General features: G+C 44.0%; 1 protein-coding gene across 1 annotated transcript in view; it reads left to right on the top strand.

Moving 5' to 3' along the window:
- Positions 1-14,121, top strand: part of LOC309553122 (transient receptor potential cation channel subfamily M member 7-like) — a 184,132-nt gene that overhangs the window by 124,084 nt on the left and 45,927 nt on the right. Inside the window, exons 22-25 of the mRNA XM_082254018.1 lie at positions 154-328; positions 3,171-3,297; positions 3,779-3,960; positions 13,044-13,176. Coding sequence (XP_082110144.1) covers positions 154-328; positions 3,171-3,297; positions 3,779-3,960; positions 13,044-13,176 — 617 coding nt within the window. The remainder of the gene's footprint in view (positions 1-153; positions 329-3,170; positions 3,298-3,778; positions 3,961-13,043; positions 13,177-14,121) is intronic.

Genomic DNA, 14,121 nt, shown 5'->3' with positions numbered 1-14,121 from the left:
TTTAAGAATTCTGCAAACTAATTTCTAATCCTTGGGTTCTCAGATTAGTACAGTCAGAAAATGTCAAATTATTAGGTTTCTTAAGCCTATATATAGTGCTGCATATATTTCACTAAGCAAGCTTTTGTTCACAATCAATTTCTTTTTTTTTAGGTATCAAAAATGTTTTTCATTATTGTTATAATGGGGATTGTTGTGGTAGCCTTTGGTGTCCCAAAGCAAGGAATTCTTTTCCCCCACGAGGAGCCTTCTTGGGCTCTTGCTCAGGCTATTGTATTTCGGCCATACTGGATGATGTTTGGTGAAATGTTTGCTTATGAAATTGATGGTAAGTCCAGTATCTATCAACAAAGGGAAGAGGTTGCTATTGGCCAATCATTCATCATATACAGTACTTTGCTATTGGCTCATCACTATGTTGGGCTGCCTTGACACCACCAGGAAATTAAGGAGCTTTGCAAAAGAAGGGGGTTGTGCCTACAATTTACACCCAGCAGGAGACAGATTTCTACTTTTGTAGTCATATTTGAGAAAATTCCAATATATGTTTGTTATGTGTTCTCATTCACACAGCATACCTAATAATGCTTATAAATATTTCTTACCTTTTTGATGTTTCTGAGGAGAAGGCCTCATGGCAGAGTGTAGGCATTTGTGGACAATCTCAGAGTGAACCTGTTCCAAGGACAGGCTGAGCTTCTTTTCGTTACTATACAATGCTGAATTAAAATACAACACTTCTCAATCTGTAGCCCTTTGTTAGGTCAAACAGTGTTCAAATCTAGTTTACAATTGGAAATGATTGTTGCAAGCATTCAACAGATAGCGTTTAACCGGTTGCCGACCGCCGCACGACTATATACTGCGGCGGTCAGCCCCGGCCAGGCAGAGTCACATATCGGTACGTCACTCGCCTGTCACTGACTTGCGAGCCTATTGCGGGCGGGCGCCCGCCGCGGCTCGTTCACAGACAAGTCAGTGCGTGTGACCGGCGGACTCGATGTCCGCCAGTCACACTGCGATCGCTCCTGTGAAGGGAGAAAGACAGAGCAGCTTGTGTAAACAAGCTGCCTGTCAGTTCTCCCTGTGTAAAAGTGAAGATCTGTCCGTTCTACTATGTAGAACGGTTGATCTTTGCTTTTACACCAATAGGAATGTCCCTGCACAGTTAGAATCACGCCCCTAGGACACACTTAACCCCTCCCTGTCCAATAAAGTTAACCCCTTCCCTGCCAGTGTCATTTTTGCAGTAACAGTGCATATGTATAGCACTGATTACTGCAGTAATGTCACTGGTACCCCCAAAAGTGTCAAAAATGTCAGTCAAGGGTCCGATCTGTCCGCCGCAATGTCGCAGTACCGAAAAAAAAATCGCAGATCGCCGCCATTACGCGTTAAAAAAAAAACACCAAAAATGACAAAAATCTTTCCCTTTGTTAGTAAACGCGATAACTTTTGCGCAAACCAATCAAAATACGCTTTTTGCGATTTTTTTTTACCAAACATAGGTAGCATAAAACAAATTGGCCGAAAAATGTTAAAAAATTTTGAGTTTTACTTTTTTTTTTGGGGAATTTCATATAAAAAAATGTGAAAAATATTGTTATTTTTGCAAAATTTACGCTCTTTTTTTGTTTATAGCGCGTGATCAAAAAATCGCACAGGTGATCAAATAGCACCAAAAGAAAGCTCTGTTTGTGAGAAAAAAAGGACGTCAAATTCGTTTAGGTACAGCGTCGCACGACCGCGCAATTGTCCGTTAAAGTCACGCAGTAAAAAATCGCAAAAAAACCCCTGGTCCTTTAGCAGCCAAATCCTCCGGGGCTTAAGTGGTTAAAGGATAAGTTCATCTTTTATGAAAAAATAATAAATGCGCAATGCACATCCCTGCAAAAGCAGGTAAAACAATTTGCATTTATTCTTTTTTGTTTACACTGGAGCCTGTAAAGCATTGCACCCCTGATCAGCAGAACATAGGTCCAATGCCAGGCTCCTGCAGACCCTCAGTACAATGTCTACCCATACCTCCCGTATGGGCAAGCAGTTACTGAATGCAGGAAAAAATCAATGAACTACAAGAGCACTCACCAATGCACTCGCAGTACACTGAGAACTACAATCTATTGACTGCAATGGCCATTGGTACATGTAGTTCATTCCAAGAACTCTGTGAATGAATGACATGAACATGTGGGCGGAGCCCCGCCCCGCCAAGCAGGTTTAAATGATGACAGTGGGTGTGGGGAGAGGTTCCCCCCTCCCACCATCACAGGGAGGGGCAGATTGGGGGAGAGGAGGCAGGAGCCAGAACTTATTTCTTGTTACACCCTAAATACGGGTGGAACGTTTAACATGTTCCAAAGGTTAATTAATCCTTTAACGTACAAACAAGTAGTTACTGCCCCAGCCTGTAACTGGTCAATGCAGCAAGGAGCATTGGAAAGGCAACGCATATAAAAAAACAAAAAAAAACAAAGACATTTCCAAGCTCAACTTACTGACCAGCCTGCGACCAAATGAATTGACCTGTCCAACAGTATGCATCAAAAACAGAGGTTTAGTTGCACACATTTGAAATACATGCGGAAGCCACAGAGCACTGGCAAGGCACCCCATTTTCTGTGGACCTAACTCTAATTTCTGTGAGTCTCCAACAATGGAAGCACATGCATTTAGATGGACAGATGTAGGGCAGATAAACCTGGAGGGAGCCCATCCCTCCCTAAAGGCACAGGGGCACACTGGACACCCAGCCCATAGCACTATGGCAGCAAATGTGTCAGTGCGTTGCCTGGCAATACAATTCATAGTACAAACAAGTGGTTACTGCCCCCACCTGTAACTGGTCTCTGCAGCAAGGAGCATTGGAAAGGCAACGCATATAAAAAAAAAGCCTGCGACCAACCAAATTGACCTGTCCAACAGTATGCATTAAAAACAGGCGTTTGGTTGCACACATTTGCAAATACATGCGTAAGCCACAGGGCCCCGGCAAGGCACCCTCTTTAAGCCTGTTCATGGTAGTCTATTCACAAGAAAAAGATAGAAAAAGACATGCCAATAGCTTTGTTTTTGTCTTTCCATATTGGCAAATAGTAAGGGTAAAGATGCTACTGCACTGAATATATTTTATGTAATTCTATGTTTTGGTTTTTTTTTCATTTTCCAAGTGTGTGCCAATGACACAGTTGCACCACATCTCTGCGGCACAGGAAGCTGGCTGAATGGATATCTTCAAGCTGTTTATGTTTTTGTTCAATACATTATCATGGTTAATCTTCTCATTGCTATTTTCAAGTAAGTAAAATGTTATTTGGTTGCATAGTTAAAGTGGAACTCCAGACACAGTATTTTTTTTAGTTTTAGAAATGGAAAGAAAGGGATAGAAATTCTGCCAGGTGTTGATTGCCCCCACTGTAGAGATTCTTCTTTACTTTTTGTGCCAATGACAGTGTTGTTCCTCGGAAATGAAGAAAAGAGAAATCTTTTGTATATGCAACTTCTTTGCCCAGTAAACATGTTTTTACAGGAAAATTAAAAGACAAAAAATCTGAACTCAGGAACCTAAAAAGGAGTAAGGCTACCAGCAGGGTTCCCTTTATAGCCACACATACTGAAATACTGATTATTCCCAGGGGTTAATAAATCTGTATATGTGTGTGTGTATCTCACATTATTTCCTTATCTATCAACTTGTCTCTTATTTAATTACTTTTTTGCATATAATCAGTTTCTGTGTGAAAGATTGACAGGGTGGTGTGTCCTTTGTGTCCCATAGCAATGTGTACTTCGAATGTCAAGCAATGTCAAATCACCTGTGGAAATTCCAGCGCTATAATGTGATCATGTTTTATCAAGGCAAGCCAGTGCTTCCTCCTCCATTTGTTCTGTTCTCCCATATAACCACTGCCATCACTTGGATTTGTAGAGGAAGACCTAAGAACAAGTCACAAGGACCAAGTAAGATTCAATACAATTTTTACCTATTTCATATGTTTACAGTCTTCCTTCGATAGTTACCTAGAGTAAAAAAAATACAAGACTGAGGGGTCATTGGCAGCATTTAAGCATTACAAAGAGTTTAATAAGAAATGTAAAGACGAAATCAGGGCAGCTAAAATAGAACACGAGCGACATATAGCGGAGGAGAGTAAAAAGAACCCCAAGAAATTCTTTAAGTATATAAACAGTAAGAAAGCGAGGCCAGAACACATTGGCCCCATAAAAGATGACAAAGGAAATATGGCCACTGAGGACAGAGATAAGGCGGAAGTGTTAAATAATTTCTTCTCTTCGGTCTTCACAAAAGAATCAAGAGGCTACACTAACCCAGCTTGTAAGGCCGAACTAAACAACACACCTCAGGAAGGGCTGCCATGGCTAACAGAAGATAGACTTAGAACTAAACTAGAGAAACTTAACATAAATAAATCACCGGGACCGGATGGCTTGCACCCGAGGGTTCTTAAAGAGCTCAGCCAGGTGATTGCCAGACCATTATTCTTGATCTTTAAGGATAGTTTACATATGGGTATGGTGCCAGCTGATTGGAAAAAAGCCAACGTGGTACCAATATTTAAAAAGGGGCCGAGGTGTATCCCGGGTAACTATAGGCCGGTCAGCCTAACATCTGTAGTCTGCAAGATTTTGGAGGGGATGTTAAGGGACCACATACAAGACTTTAGTAATGAAAACTGTATTATTAGTAGTAATCAGCATGGATTTATGAAAAATCGTTCTTGCCAAACCAATCTATTAACCTTCTACGATGAAGTGAGCTGCCACCTAGATAAAGGAAAGCCTGTGGATGTGGTGTATCTGGACTTTGCAAAGGCCTTTGACACCGTTCCCCACAAACGCTTACTGTACAAACTAAGGAAGGTAGGTATGGACCATAAGGTGAGTACCTGGATAGAGAACTGGCTCCAGGGGAGAGTCCAGAGGGTGATGATTAATAGGGAGTACTTGGATTGGGCGGGTGTGGAAAGTGGGGTCCCCCAGGGTTCTGTCCTGGGACCAATCCTGTTTAATTTATTCATAAATGATCTAGAGGAGGGGATATCTAGTACAATCTCAGTATTTGCGGATGATACTAAACTAAGCTTGCCAATATCTTCTATGCGGGATGTGGAAAACTTACAAGCGGACCTGAACAAAATAACGGGGTGGGCAATGGCAGATGAGGTTTAATGTTGAAAAATGTAAAGTAATGTACTTGGGGGCCAGAGACCGGAAAGCAAGCTACTCACTAGGGGGGGGGGGGAACCTCTGGGTGAGTCTAGGATGGAAAAAGACTTGGGGGTACTGGTAGACAACAGGCTTGGCAGTGGCATGCAATGCCAAGCCGCTGCAAGCAAAGCCAACAGAATACTGGGATGTATAAAAAAGGGGATTCACTCCAGAAATAAAGAGATTATTCTCCCTCTCTACAAGACTCTGGTCCGGCCACATCTGGAGTATGCTGTCCAGTTCTGGGCACCGGTCCTCAGGAAGGATGTGCTGGAATTGGAAAGAGTCCAGAGAAGGGCAACAAAAATAATTAGTGATATGGTACAGAAATATTTAGACAGAATAAAGTTGGATAAAGCACCTGGATAAAGCACCTGGACCAGATGGCATCCACCCATGGATCCTAAAAAAATTGAGCTCTTTTTTTTTAAAGCCATTGTTTTTAATTTTTAGGGACTCGTTAAGGACTGGAATAGTACCACTGGATTGGTGTAGAACCAAAGTGGTACCTATTTTAAAAAGTGATCAAAGTCTTTACCAAGTAACTATAGGCCTGTTAGTATAACTTCTATAGTCGGGAATATACTGGAGAGTTTAGTAAAAGATCACACAGATGAGTTCTTGCTGGAAAATAAATATTTTAAGCAACAGGCAGCATGGATTCATGAATGACAGACGTTGTCAAAACAAACCTGAGTAAGTAAGTAAAACCTTGGACAGAGGTATACTTGGATTTTGCAAAAACGTTTGACACAGTTCCCCACACACGGCTAATGTGTAAGGTAAAGTCTACAGGCTTGGGAAGATCAGTATGTAAATGGATAGAAAACTGGCTAAAAGATAGAATTCATAGAGTAGTGGTTAATGATGTAATGTTGGGACCAGGGCTTTTTTTCAGCTGGAACTTGGACCAGGGCTTTTTTTCAGCTGGAACTTGGTGGAACACAGTTCCACCACTTCTGGCTCAGGCCTTCTTCTCCATGCTCACCAGTATCACTTTTAAAAACACAGAAGTCCGGCTTCTGTATTTAAAAGTGACAGCTTGTCTCCCAACGGCTCCCACGGGTCTGATCTCTTAAGCGGCTACCACTGAGTTCAGGATGGGGACTAGGGAGATGCAGGTTCCCAGGGTGGAACATCGATGCTGACATCCCACTGGATGATCTCCCTGCAAGTGAGAGAGAAGCAGAGCCATCTACAGTATGTAGGGAGGTACTAGAGCCAGCTGGGTGCTTCAGCTTAATACAGCAAAAAAGTAAGACATGGAAGATGGTGGAGCTTTTAAAGAGGGGGGAGAAGATAGAGGCAGTGAAGGGAGGGTTGTATGCAGAGGTCAGACCTGAAGAGGGGTGAAAAAGAGATGTGGATTAGGGGTGCAGAGAAAAGCAGCTGTCGAAGAAAGCTGAACTCTGTACTCTGTGTGTAGCATACCCCTAAACTCTGTACTCTTTGTGTAGCACAACCCTAAACTCTGCACTCTGTATGCAGCACAACCCTAAACTCTGCACTATGTGTGTAACACCCCCTCCCCCCCCCCAAAAAAAGCCACTGAACTCTTCACGAAATGCATTCCTGGCATTTAGTGCCCCTTTAAGACCCCCTTAACTCTCACTGTTAGTGAAATTCGACCACACTCACTATTTGGTGCAGTTTGGAGGGTGGGTGTGTGTGTGTGTGGGGGGAAGGGGGGGGGGGTTAGGGCATCATGGATCAGTTCCTGCACCTATTTTCTGAGAAAAAAAGCCCTGGTTGGGACCCTTATTTTTAAATGTCTTTATAAATGATCTGTCTCCAATTTACAAGCCGACCTCAATTCACTTTTTTATTTAGCAACTATGTGGCAAATGAGGTTTAAAGTTAATAAATGTAAAGTAATGCACTTGAGGGCTAAGAATATGCATGCATCATACATACTAGGTGGAGTACAACTGGGAGAATCCCTAGTGGAGAAGGATCTGGGTGTTCTGGTAGGTCATGAACCAGTGGCAGCCGGTGTATTGAGGGCGCAGGGGCGCCGCCCCCCCCCCCCATCCATATGTCCAGGCCCCCTAATCTGCATGCAGGGTGCCGGACGCATGGAGCTTAATGTTTTTTGTTTTTTTAAATCACCTGATTAGAGCCAGAGGCTCTAATAGGGTGATGCAAAGGGTGGTCCCGGGGCGCAAAGCAGTGCGCCCCCAGCCCACCCATTGTGTGACAATAGCGAATGAAAATTCGCTATTGTCACACTGATCCTCCTCCTGGCCAATCAGGAAGCCGGTATAATACCAGGTTCCTGATTGGCAGCAAGGCAAACCCCATGCCATTGGCCGTGGAGGAGGCAGGAGGACTCGAGCAGGCGTGCCGCCGGGGGACACAGTGAAGAGAAGCCGCCGCTGCGGCTGAGTGTTCCTGGGTTTAGGGGTCGTCCTCGTCCTCCTACATCTGTACTGGCCAGTGTGAGGGAAGACGGGCTGCTGTGTCTGTGTGTAGGATACTCTCACCCGTACTCCAGGGCTCCAGGTAAGTGCACTGGTCTTGGGGGGGGGGGGCCACACTGCATTGAAGGGGGCATGCACGCACGGTGGTCACTGCATTGAAGGGGCACCCACGCTGGTCTCTGCATTGAAGGGGGCATGTACGCTGGTCACTGCATTGAAGGGGGCACGCACGCTGGTGACTGCATTGAAGGAAGCACGCACGCTGGTCTCTGCATTGAAGGGGGCATGTACGCTGGTCACTGCATTGAAGGGGGCACGCACGCTGGTCTCTGCATTGAAGGGGGCATGTATGCTGGTCACTGCATTGAAGGGGGCACGCACGCTGGTCTCTGCATTGAAGGGGGCATGTATGCTGGTCACTGCATTGAAGGGGGCATGTACGCTGGTCACTGCATTGAAGGGGGCATGTACGCTGGTCACTGCATTGAAGGGGGCATGTACGCTGGTCTCTGCATTGAAGGGGGCATGCACGCTGGTCTCTGCATTGAAGGGGGCATGTATGCTGGTCACTGCATTGAAAGGGGCATGTACGCTGGTCACTGCATTGAAGGGGGCATGTACTCTGGTCTCTGCATTGAAGGGGGCATGTACGCTGGTCACTGCATTGAATGGGGCATGTACGCTGGTCACTGCATTGAAGGGGGCATGTACGCTGGTCACTGCATTGAAGGGGGCATGTACGCTGGTCACTACATTGAAGGGGGCATGTACGCTGGTCTCTGCATTGAAGGGGACATGTACGCTGGTCACTGCATTGAAGGGGGCACGCTGGTCACTGCATTGAAGGGGGCATGTACGCTGGTCACTACATTGAAGGGGGCATGTACACTGGTCTCTGCATTGAAGGGGGCATGTACGCTGGTCACTGCATTGAAGGGGGCACGCTGGTCACTGCATTGAAGGGGGCACACTGGTCACTGCATTGAAGGGGGCACGCTGGTCACTGTTTTGAAGGGGGCACACTGGTCACTGTGCATTGAAAGGGGCAAGCTGGTCACTGTGCATTGAAAGGGGGCACGCTGGTCACTGTGGATTGAAAGGGGGCACGCTGGTCACTGTGCATTGAAAGGGGGCACGCTGGTCTCTCTGCATTGAAGGGGGGCACGCTGGTGTCTCTGCATTGAAAGGGGGCACGCTGGTCTCTCTGCATTGAAAGGGGGCACACTATACCTTAATTACTGAAGGCCCCTTTCATACTTTTGTGACCTCAAAGTCACGCAATTTTTTACAGCGTTTTTTGCCGCAAAGCAATGCCTATTACATTTTTCTGTTTGCGCCCCCCCCCCCCCCCCAAAAAAAAAAATTTGGGCACCAGCCGCCGCTGTCATGAACTTAATAATAGCATGCAATGCCAAGCTGTGGTTTCCAAAGCTGCCATTTCTTAATTACATTCCGAACAGAGGATATTGACATCTGAAAACGCTTTGCTATCTTCTTATAGCCTTCTCCAGCTTTGTGAGCGTCAACTATTTTCAGTTTTCTAGACAACTGCTTAGAAGATCCCATGGTGCTGATTGTTGGGGCAAGGTCAGATGAGTCTGGGCATTTAAAACCTTTGAGATTGACATCACCTGGTCTTCCCAGATGATGATTGAGAACAATCCATGACACTGGCAGGTCTCAGCCTTGCAAAGGGGGCAGTGCATGCTATAAATTCTGCAGGGTGCCCAAACTTTTGCAGACGCCATTTTTTTGTTTTCTGTAATTTTGAAAGTGTCAATGATGGAAATAAAATCTAACTTTTGTTGACATATTATATGAATGTCTAATCTGTAATTTGATGCCTTTTGGAGATTTTTCCATCTTTCCTTGGCTTCTTTATGCACATTAATACAAATTTTTACCTGGGGTGCCCAAACTTTCGATCCCCACTGTGTATATATATATATATATATATATATATATATATATATAATACAGTGGGTACGGAAAGTATTCAGACCCCCTTAAATTTTTCACTCTTTGTTATATTGCAGCCATTTGCTAAAATGATTTAAGTTCATTCTTCTTCCTCATGAATGTACACACAGCTCCCCATACTGACAGAAAAACACAGAATTGTTGACATTGTTGCAGATTTATTAAAAAGGAAAACTGAAATATCACATGGTCCTAAGTATTCAGACCCTTTGCTGTGACACTCATATATTTAACTCAGGTGCTTTCCATTTCTTCTGATCATCCTTGAGATGGTTCTACACCTTCATTTGAGTCCAGCTGTGTTTGATTATACTGATTGGACTTGATTAGGAAAGCCACACACCTGTCTATATAAGACCTTCCAGATCACAATGCATGTCAGAGCAAATGAGAATCATGAGGTCAAAGGAACTGCCTGAAGAGCTCAGAGACAGAATTGTGGCAAGGCACAGATCTGGCCAAGGTTACAAAAAGATTTCTGCTGCACTTAAGGTTCCTAAGAGCACAGTGGCCTCCATAATCCTCAAATGGAAGACGTTTGGGACGACCAGAACCCTTCCTAGAGCTGGCCGTCCGGCCAAACTGAGCTATTGGGGGAGAAGAGCCTTGGTGAGAGAGGTAAAGAAGAACCCAAAGATCACTGTGGCTGAGCTCCAGAGATGCAGTCAGGAGATGGGAGAAAGTTGTAGAAAGTCAACCATCACTGCTGCCCTCCACCAGTCGGGGCTTTATGCAGAGTGGCCCGACGGAAGCCTCTCCTCAGTGTAAGACACGTGAAAGCCTGCATGGAGTTTGCTAAAAAACACCTGAAGGACTTCAAGATGGTGAGAAATAAGATTCTCTGGTCGGATGAGACCAAAATAGAACTTTTTGGCCTTAATTCTAAGCGGTATGTGTGGAGAAAACCAGGCACTGCTCATCACCTGTCCAATACAGTCCCAACAGTGAAGCATGGTGGTGGCAGCATCATGCTGTGGGGGTGTTTTTCAGCTGCAGGGACAGGACGACTGGTTGCAATCGAGGGAAAGATGAATGCGGCCAAGTACAGGGATATCCTGGACAAAAACCTTCTCCAGAGTGCTCTGGACCTCAGACTGGGCCGAAGGTTTACCTTCCAACAAGACAATGACCCTAAGCACACAGCTAAAATAACGAAGGAGTGGCTTCACAACAACTCCGTGACTGTTCTTGAATGGCCCAGCCAGAGCCCTGACTTAAACCCAGCATCTCTGGAGAGATCTAAAAATGGCTGTCCACCAACGTTTACCATCCAACCTGACAGAACTGGAGAGGATCTGCAAGGAGGAATGGCAGAGGATCCCCAAATCCAGGTGTGAAAGACTTGTTGCATCTTTCCCAAAAAGACTCCTGGCTGTATTAGATCAAAAGGGGGCTTCTACTAAATACTGAGCAAAGGGTCTGAATACTTAGGACCATGTGATATTTCAGTTTTTCTTTTTTAATAAATCTGCAACAATGTCAACAATTCTGTGTTTTTATGTCAGTATGGGGTGCTATGTGTACATTCATGAGGAAGAAGAATGAACTTAAATGATTTTAGCAAATGGCTGCAATATAACAAAGAGTGAAAAATTTAAGGGGGTCTGAATACTTTCCGTACCCACTGTATATATATATATAGATAGATATATATATACACATGGTATATACATATATATATATATATATGCATCTCATTTCAAAATATTTGAATATCCTCAAAAAGTTTGAAACGTATATATTATATAGATTTATTACACACGGAGTGATATATTTAAATTATTTATTTATTTTAATTTTGATGAATATGGCTTACAGCTAGTGAAAACCCAAAATTCAGTATCTCAAAAAATTAGAATATTGTGAAAAGGTTAAATATTGTAGACTCATGGTGTCATGCTCTAATCAGCTAATTAACTCAAAACCCTTGTAAAGGTTTCCCGAGCCTTTAAAATGATCTCTCAGTCTAGTTCAGTAGCTTACACAATCATGGGGGAGACTGCTGACTTGATAGTTGTCCACAAGGAGGGTAAGTCACAAAAGGTAATTGTAAAGAGGCTGGCTATTCGCAGAGTGCTCTACCCAAGCATATCAATGGAAAGTTGAGTGGAAGGAAAAAGTCTGGTAGAAAAAGGTGCACAAGCAACAGGGATAACCACAGCCTTAAAGGAATTATGAAGCAAAGGTCATTCAAGAATTTGGGGTGGATTCTCAAGGAGTGGTCTACGGCTGGTGTCAGTGCTTCAAGAGCCACCACACACAGACGTATCCAGGGCATGGGCTACAACTGTCGCATTCCTTGTGTCAAACCACTCCTGAGCAAGAGACAATGTCAGAAGCGTCCTATATGGGCAAAGGAGAAAAAAGACAGGACTGTTGCTCAGTGGTCCAAAGCCCTCTTTTCAAATGAAGTAAGTTTTGCATTTCATTTGAAAACCAAGGTCCCAGAGTCTCGAGGAAGAGTGGAGAGGCACAGAATCCAAGTTGCATGAGGTCCAGTGTGAAGTTTTCACAGTCAGTGATGATTTGGGGAGCCATGTCATCTGCTGGTGTTGGTCCACTGTGTTTTATCAAGTCCAAAGTCAGCGCCGCCCTCTACCTCTGCTGACCAGCTTATGGAGATGCTGATTTCATTTTCCAGCAGGACTTGGCACATGCCAACACTGCCAAAGTACCAATACCTGGTTTAATGAGCATGGTATCACTCTGGTATCATTGGCCAGCAAACTCTCTTTACCTAAACCTCATAGAGAATCTGTGGGGTATTGTCAAGAGGAAGATGAAAGACACCAGACCGAACAATGCAGATGAGCGGAAGGTCGCTATCAAAGAACCCTGGGCTTCCAAAACACCTCAACAGTGCCACATGCTGATCGCTCCCACCAAGCAATGCCACATTGATGCAGTAATTCATGCAAAAGGAGCCCTGACCAAGTATTGAATGCATTCTATACTGTACATGGACATACTTTTGAGTAATCTAATATTTTTGAATTAAAAATGTAATGTAATGTAATATTCTAATTTTCTGAGATACTGAATTTTGGGTTAAAGTTAAAATAAAATAAATAAATAATAAAACACGTTTAGACCCGGTTCACACTAACGTGACTTGTCAGGCGACTTGGTCGCCTGACAAGTCGCGGTGGGTCGCCTGCCATAGATTAGCACAGGACCCGTTCTAATAGGAGCGACCCAAGTCGCTCCGACTTAGAAAAAGGGTTCTGTACTACTTTGGGGCGACCTGGAGGCGACCTGCATTGACTTCAATGATACTTCACGGGTCGTCCCAGCAAGTAGCGTCGCCCCTATGTGAACGGGGTCTTATTCAAAAGGTAACAAACATTGTTTCCTTTCCTAAAAAAACATAGTTGTGACTTCCCCTTCAGCCTTTGCTTGTTTCTTTTCAAACAGAACTCTTTCTAACGGAGGAAGACCAAATAAGACTTCATGAATTTGAAGGAGAATGTGTTCAGATTTATTTCAATGACAAGAAAGATCATGAAAGTTCCAAGAGTGATGAAAGAATCCGTGTAACAACCGAAAGGTATTATGTAAATGTCAGCAATTCAAATGGCATTCTGCCATACATAATTTAAAAATAAAATATTCCTAATAGAGCCAGACCAAAAGAGGAAATGCAAAATACTCTCCGTCATAAATATTTACATTTTTTTTATATAGTGGCGACAGTGTATTGAGCTCTGTGACGATTGTGGATGGCTTGTATGTGTCACCTAGGTTTCCAGGGTTTATGACTGATGTGGCGAAAGCAAATTTTTTTATTTTCAGAATAAATTCTGTTTGGGGTCCTGGAGCCAGGATATTTTGTACAGCTTTGGGTGGCATAAAGTCTCCATTCCTGGGTCCTCATCTTACTTGGCAAACGTACCTCAATATTAGTCTCAGCTGTCAATAGGCCTTTATAAATTTGAGAAGAGCGAAGCATTCCTTGCATTAAGGTAAAACATGTTCATCAGTATCCCCCCCTCCCCCACCTTTTTACCTACCTGAGCCCTCATTCGATCCAGCGCCGTGTCCATCTATAGCTCTTCTTTCCACTCACTTCCTGGTGTCACAGTGGGAGCCTCCCACTGCTGTCAATCAAAGCTAGTGATGAGGAAGCTGGGGGGGGGGGGGGCTGAGTCCCGTTGTCTTTGTCTATAGATGCAGACGGTGAGGCTTGGGAGCGAGCACAAACAAGTGCCCCCATAGAAAGCTGCTTTCTATGGCACTCACCAGTCAATCACCAGAGAGGAGGAGCCAGGTTCTGCAGCAGTGGACTTATGCTGAGTAGGTTCAGGGCCACTCTGTGCAATTCCATACTTACAGAGCAGATAAGTACAAACCTGTTTGGTATTTTATATTTAGAAAAGAGCATTTACAACCACTTTAAATATGTCCTTAGTAGGGCTTTTTGTCTGAAAGCCCCCCATGTTACAATTCTAAAATGACATTAAAATTGACAATTCCTGTAACATCTTCTACTAGA

The sequence above is a fragment of the Pelophylax lessonae genome (assembly GCF_965119305.1).
Source record: "Pelophylax lessonae genome assembly, chromosome: 4".
Taxonomy (NCBI): domain Eukaryota; kingdom Metazoa; phylum Chordata; class Amphibia; order Anura; family Ranidae; genus Pelophylax; species Pelophylax lessonae.
Note: the sequence above shows the minus strand (reverse complement) of the source record. Positions and strands in the feature narration are given on the sequence as shown.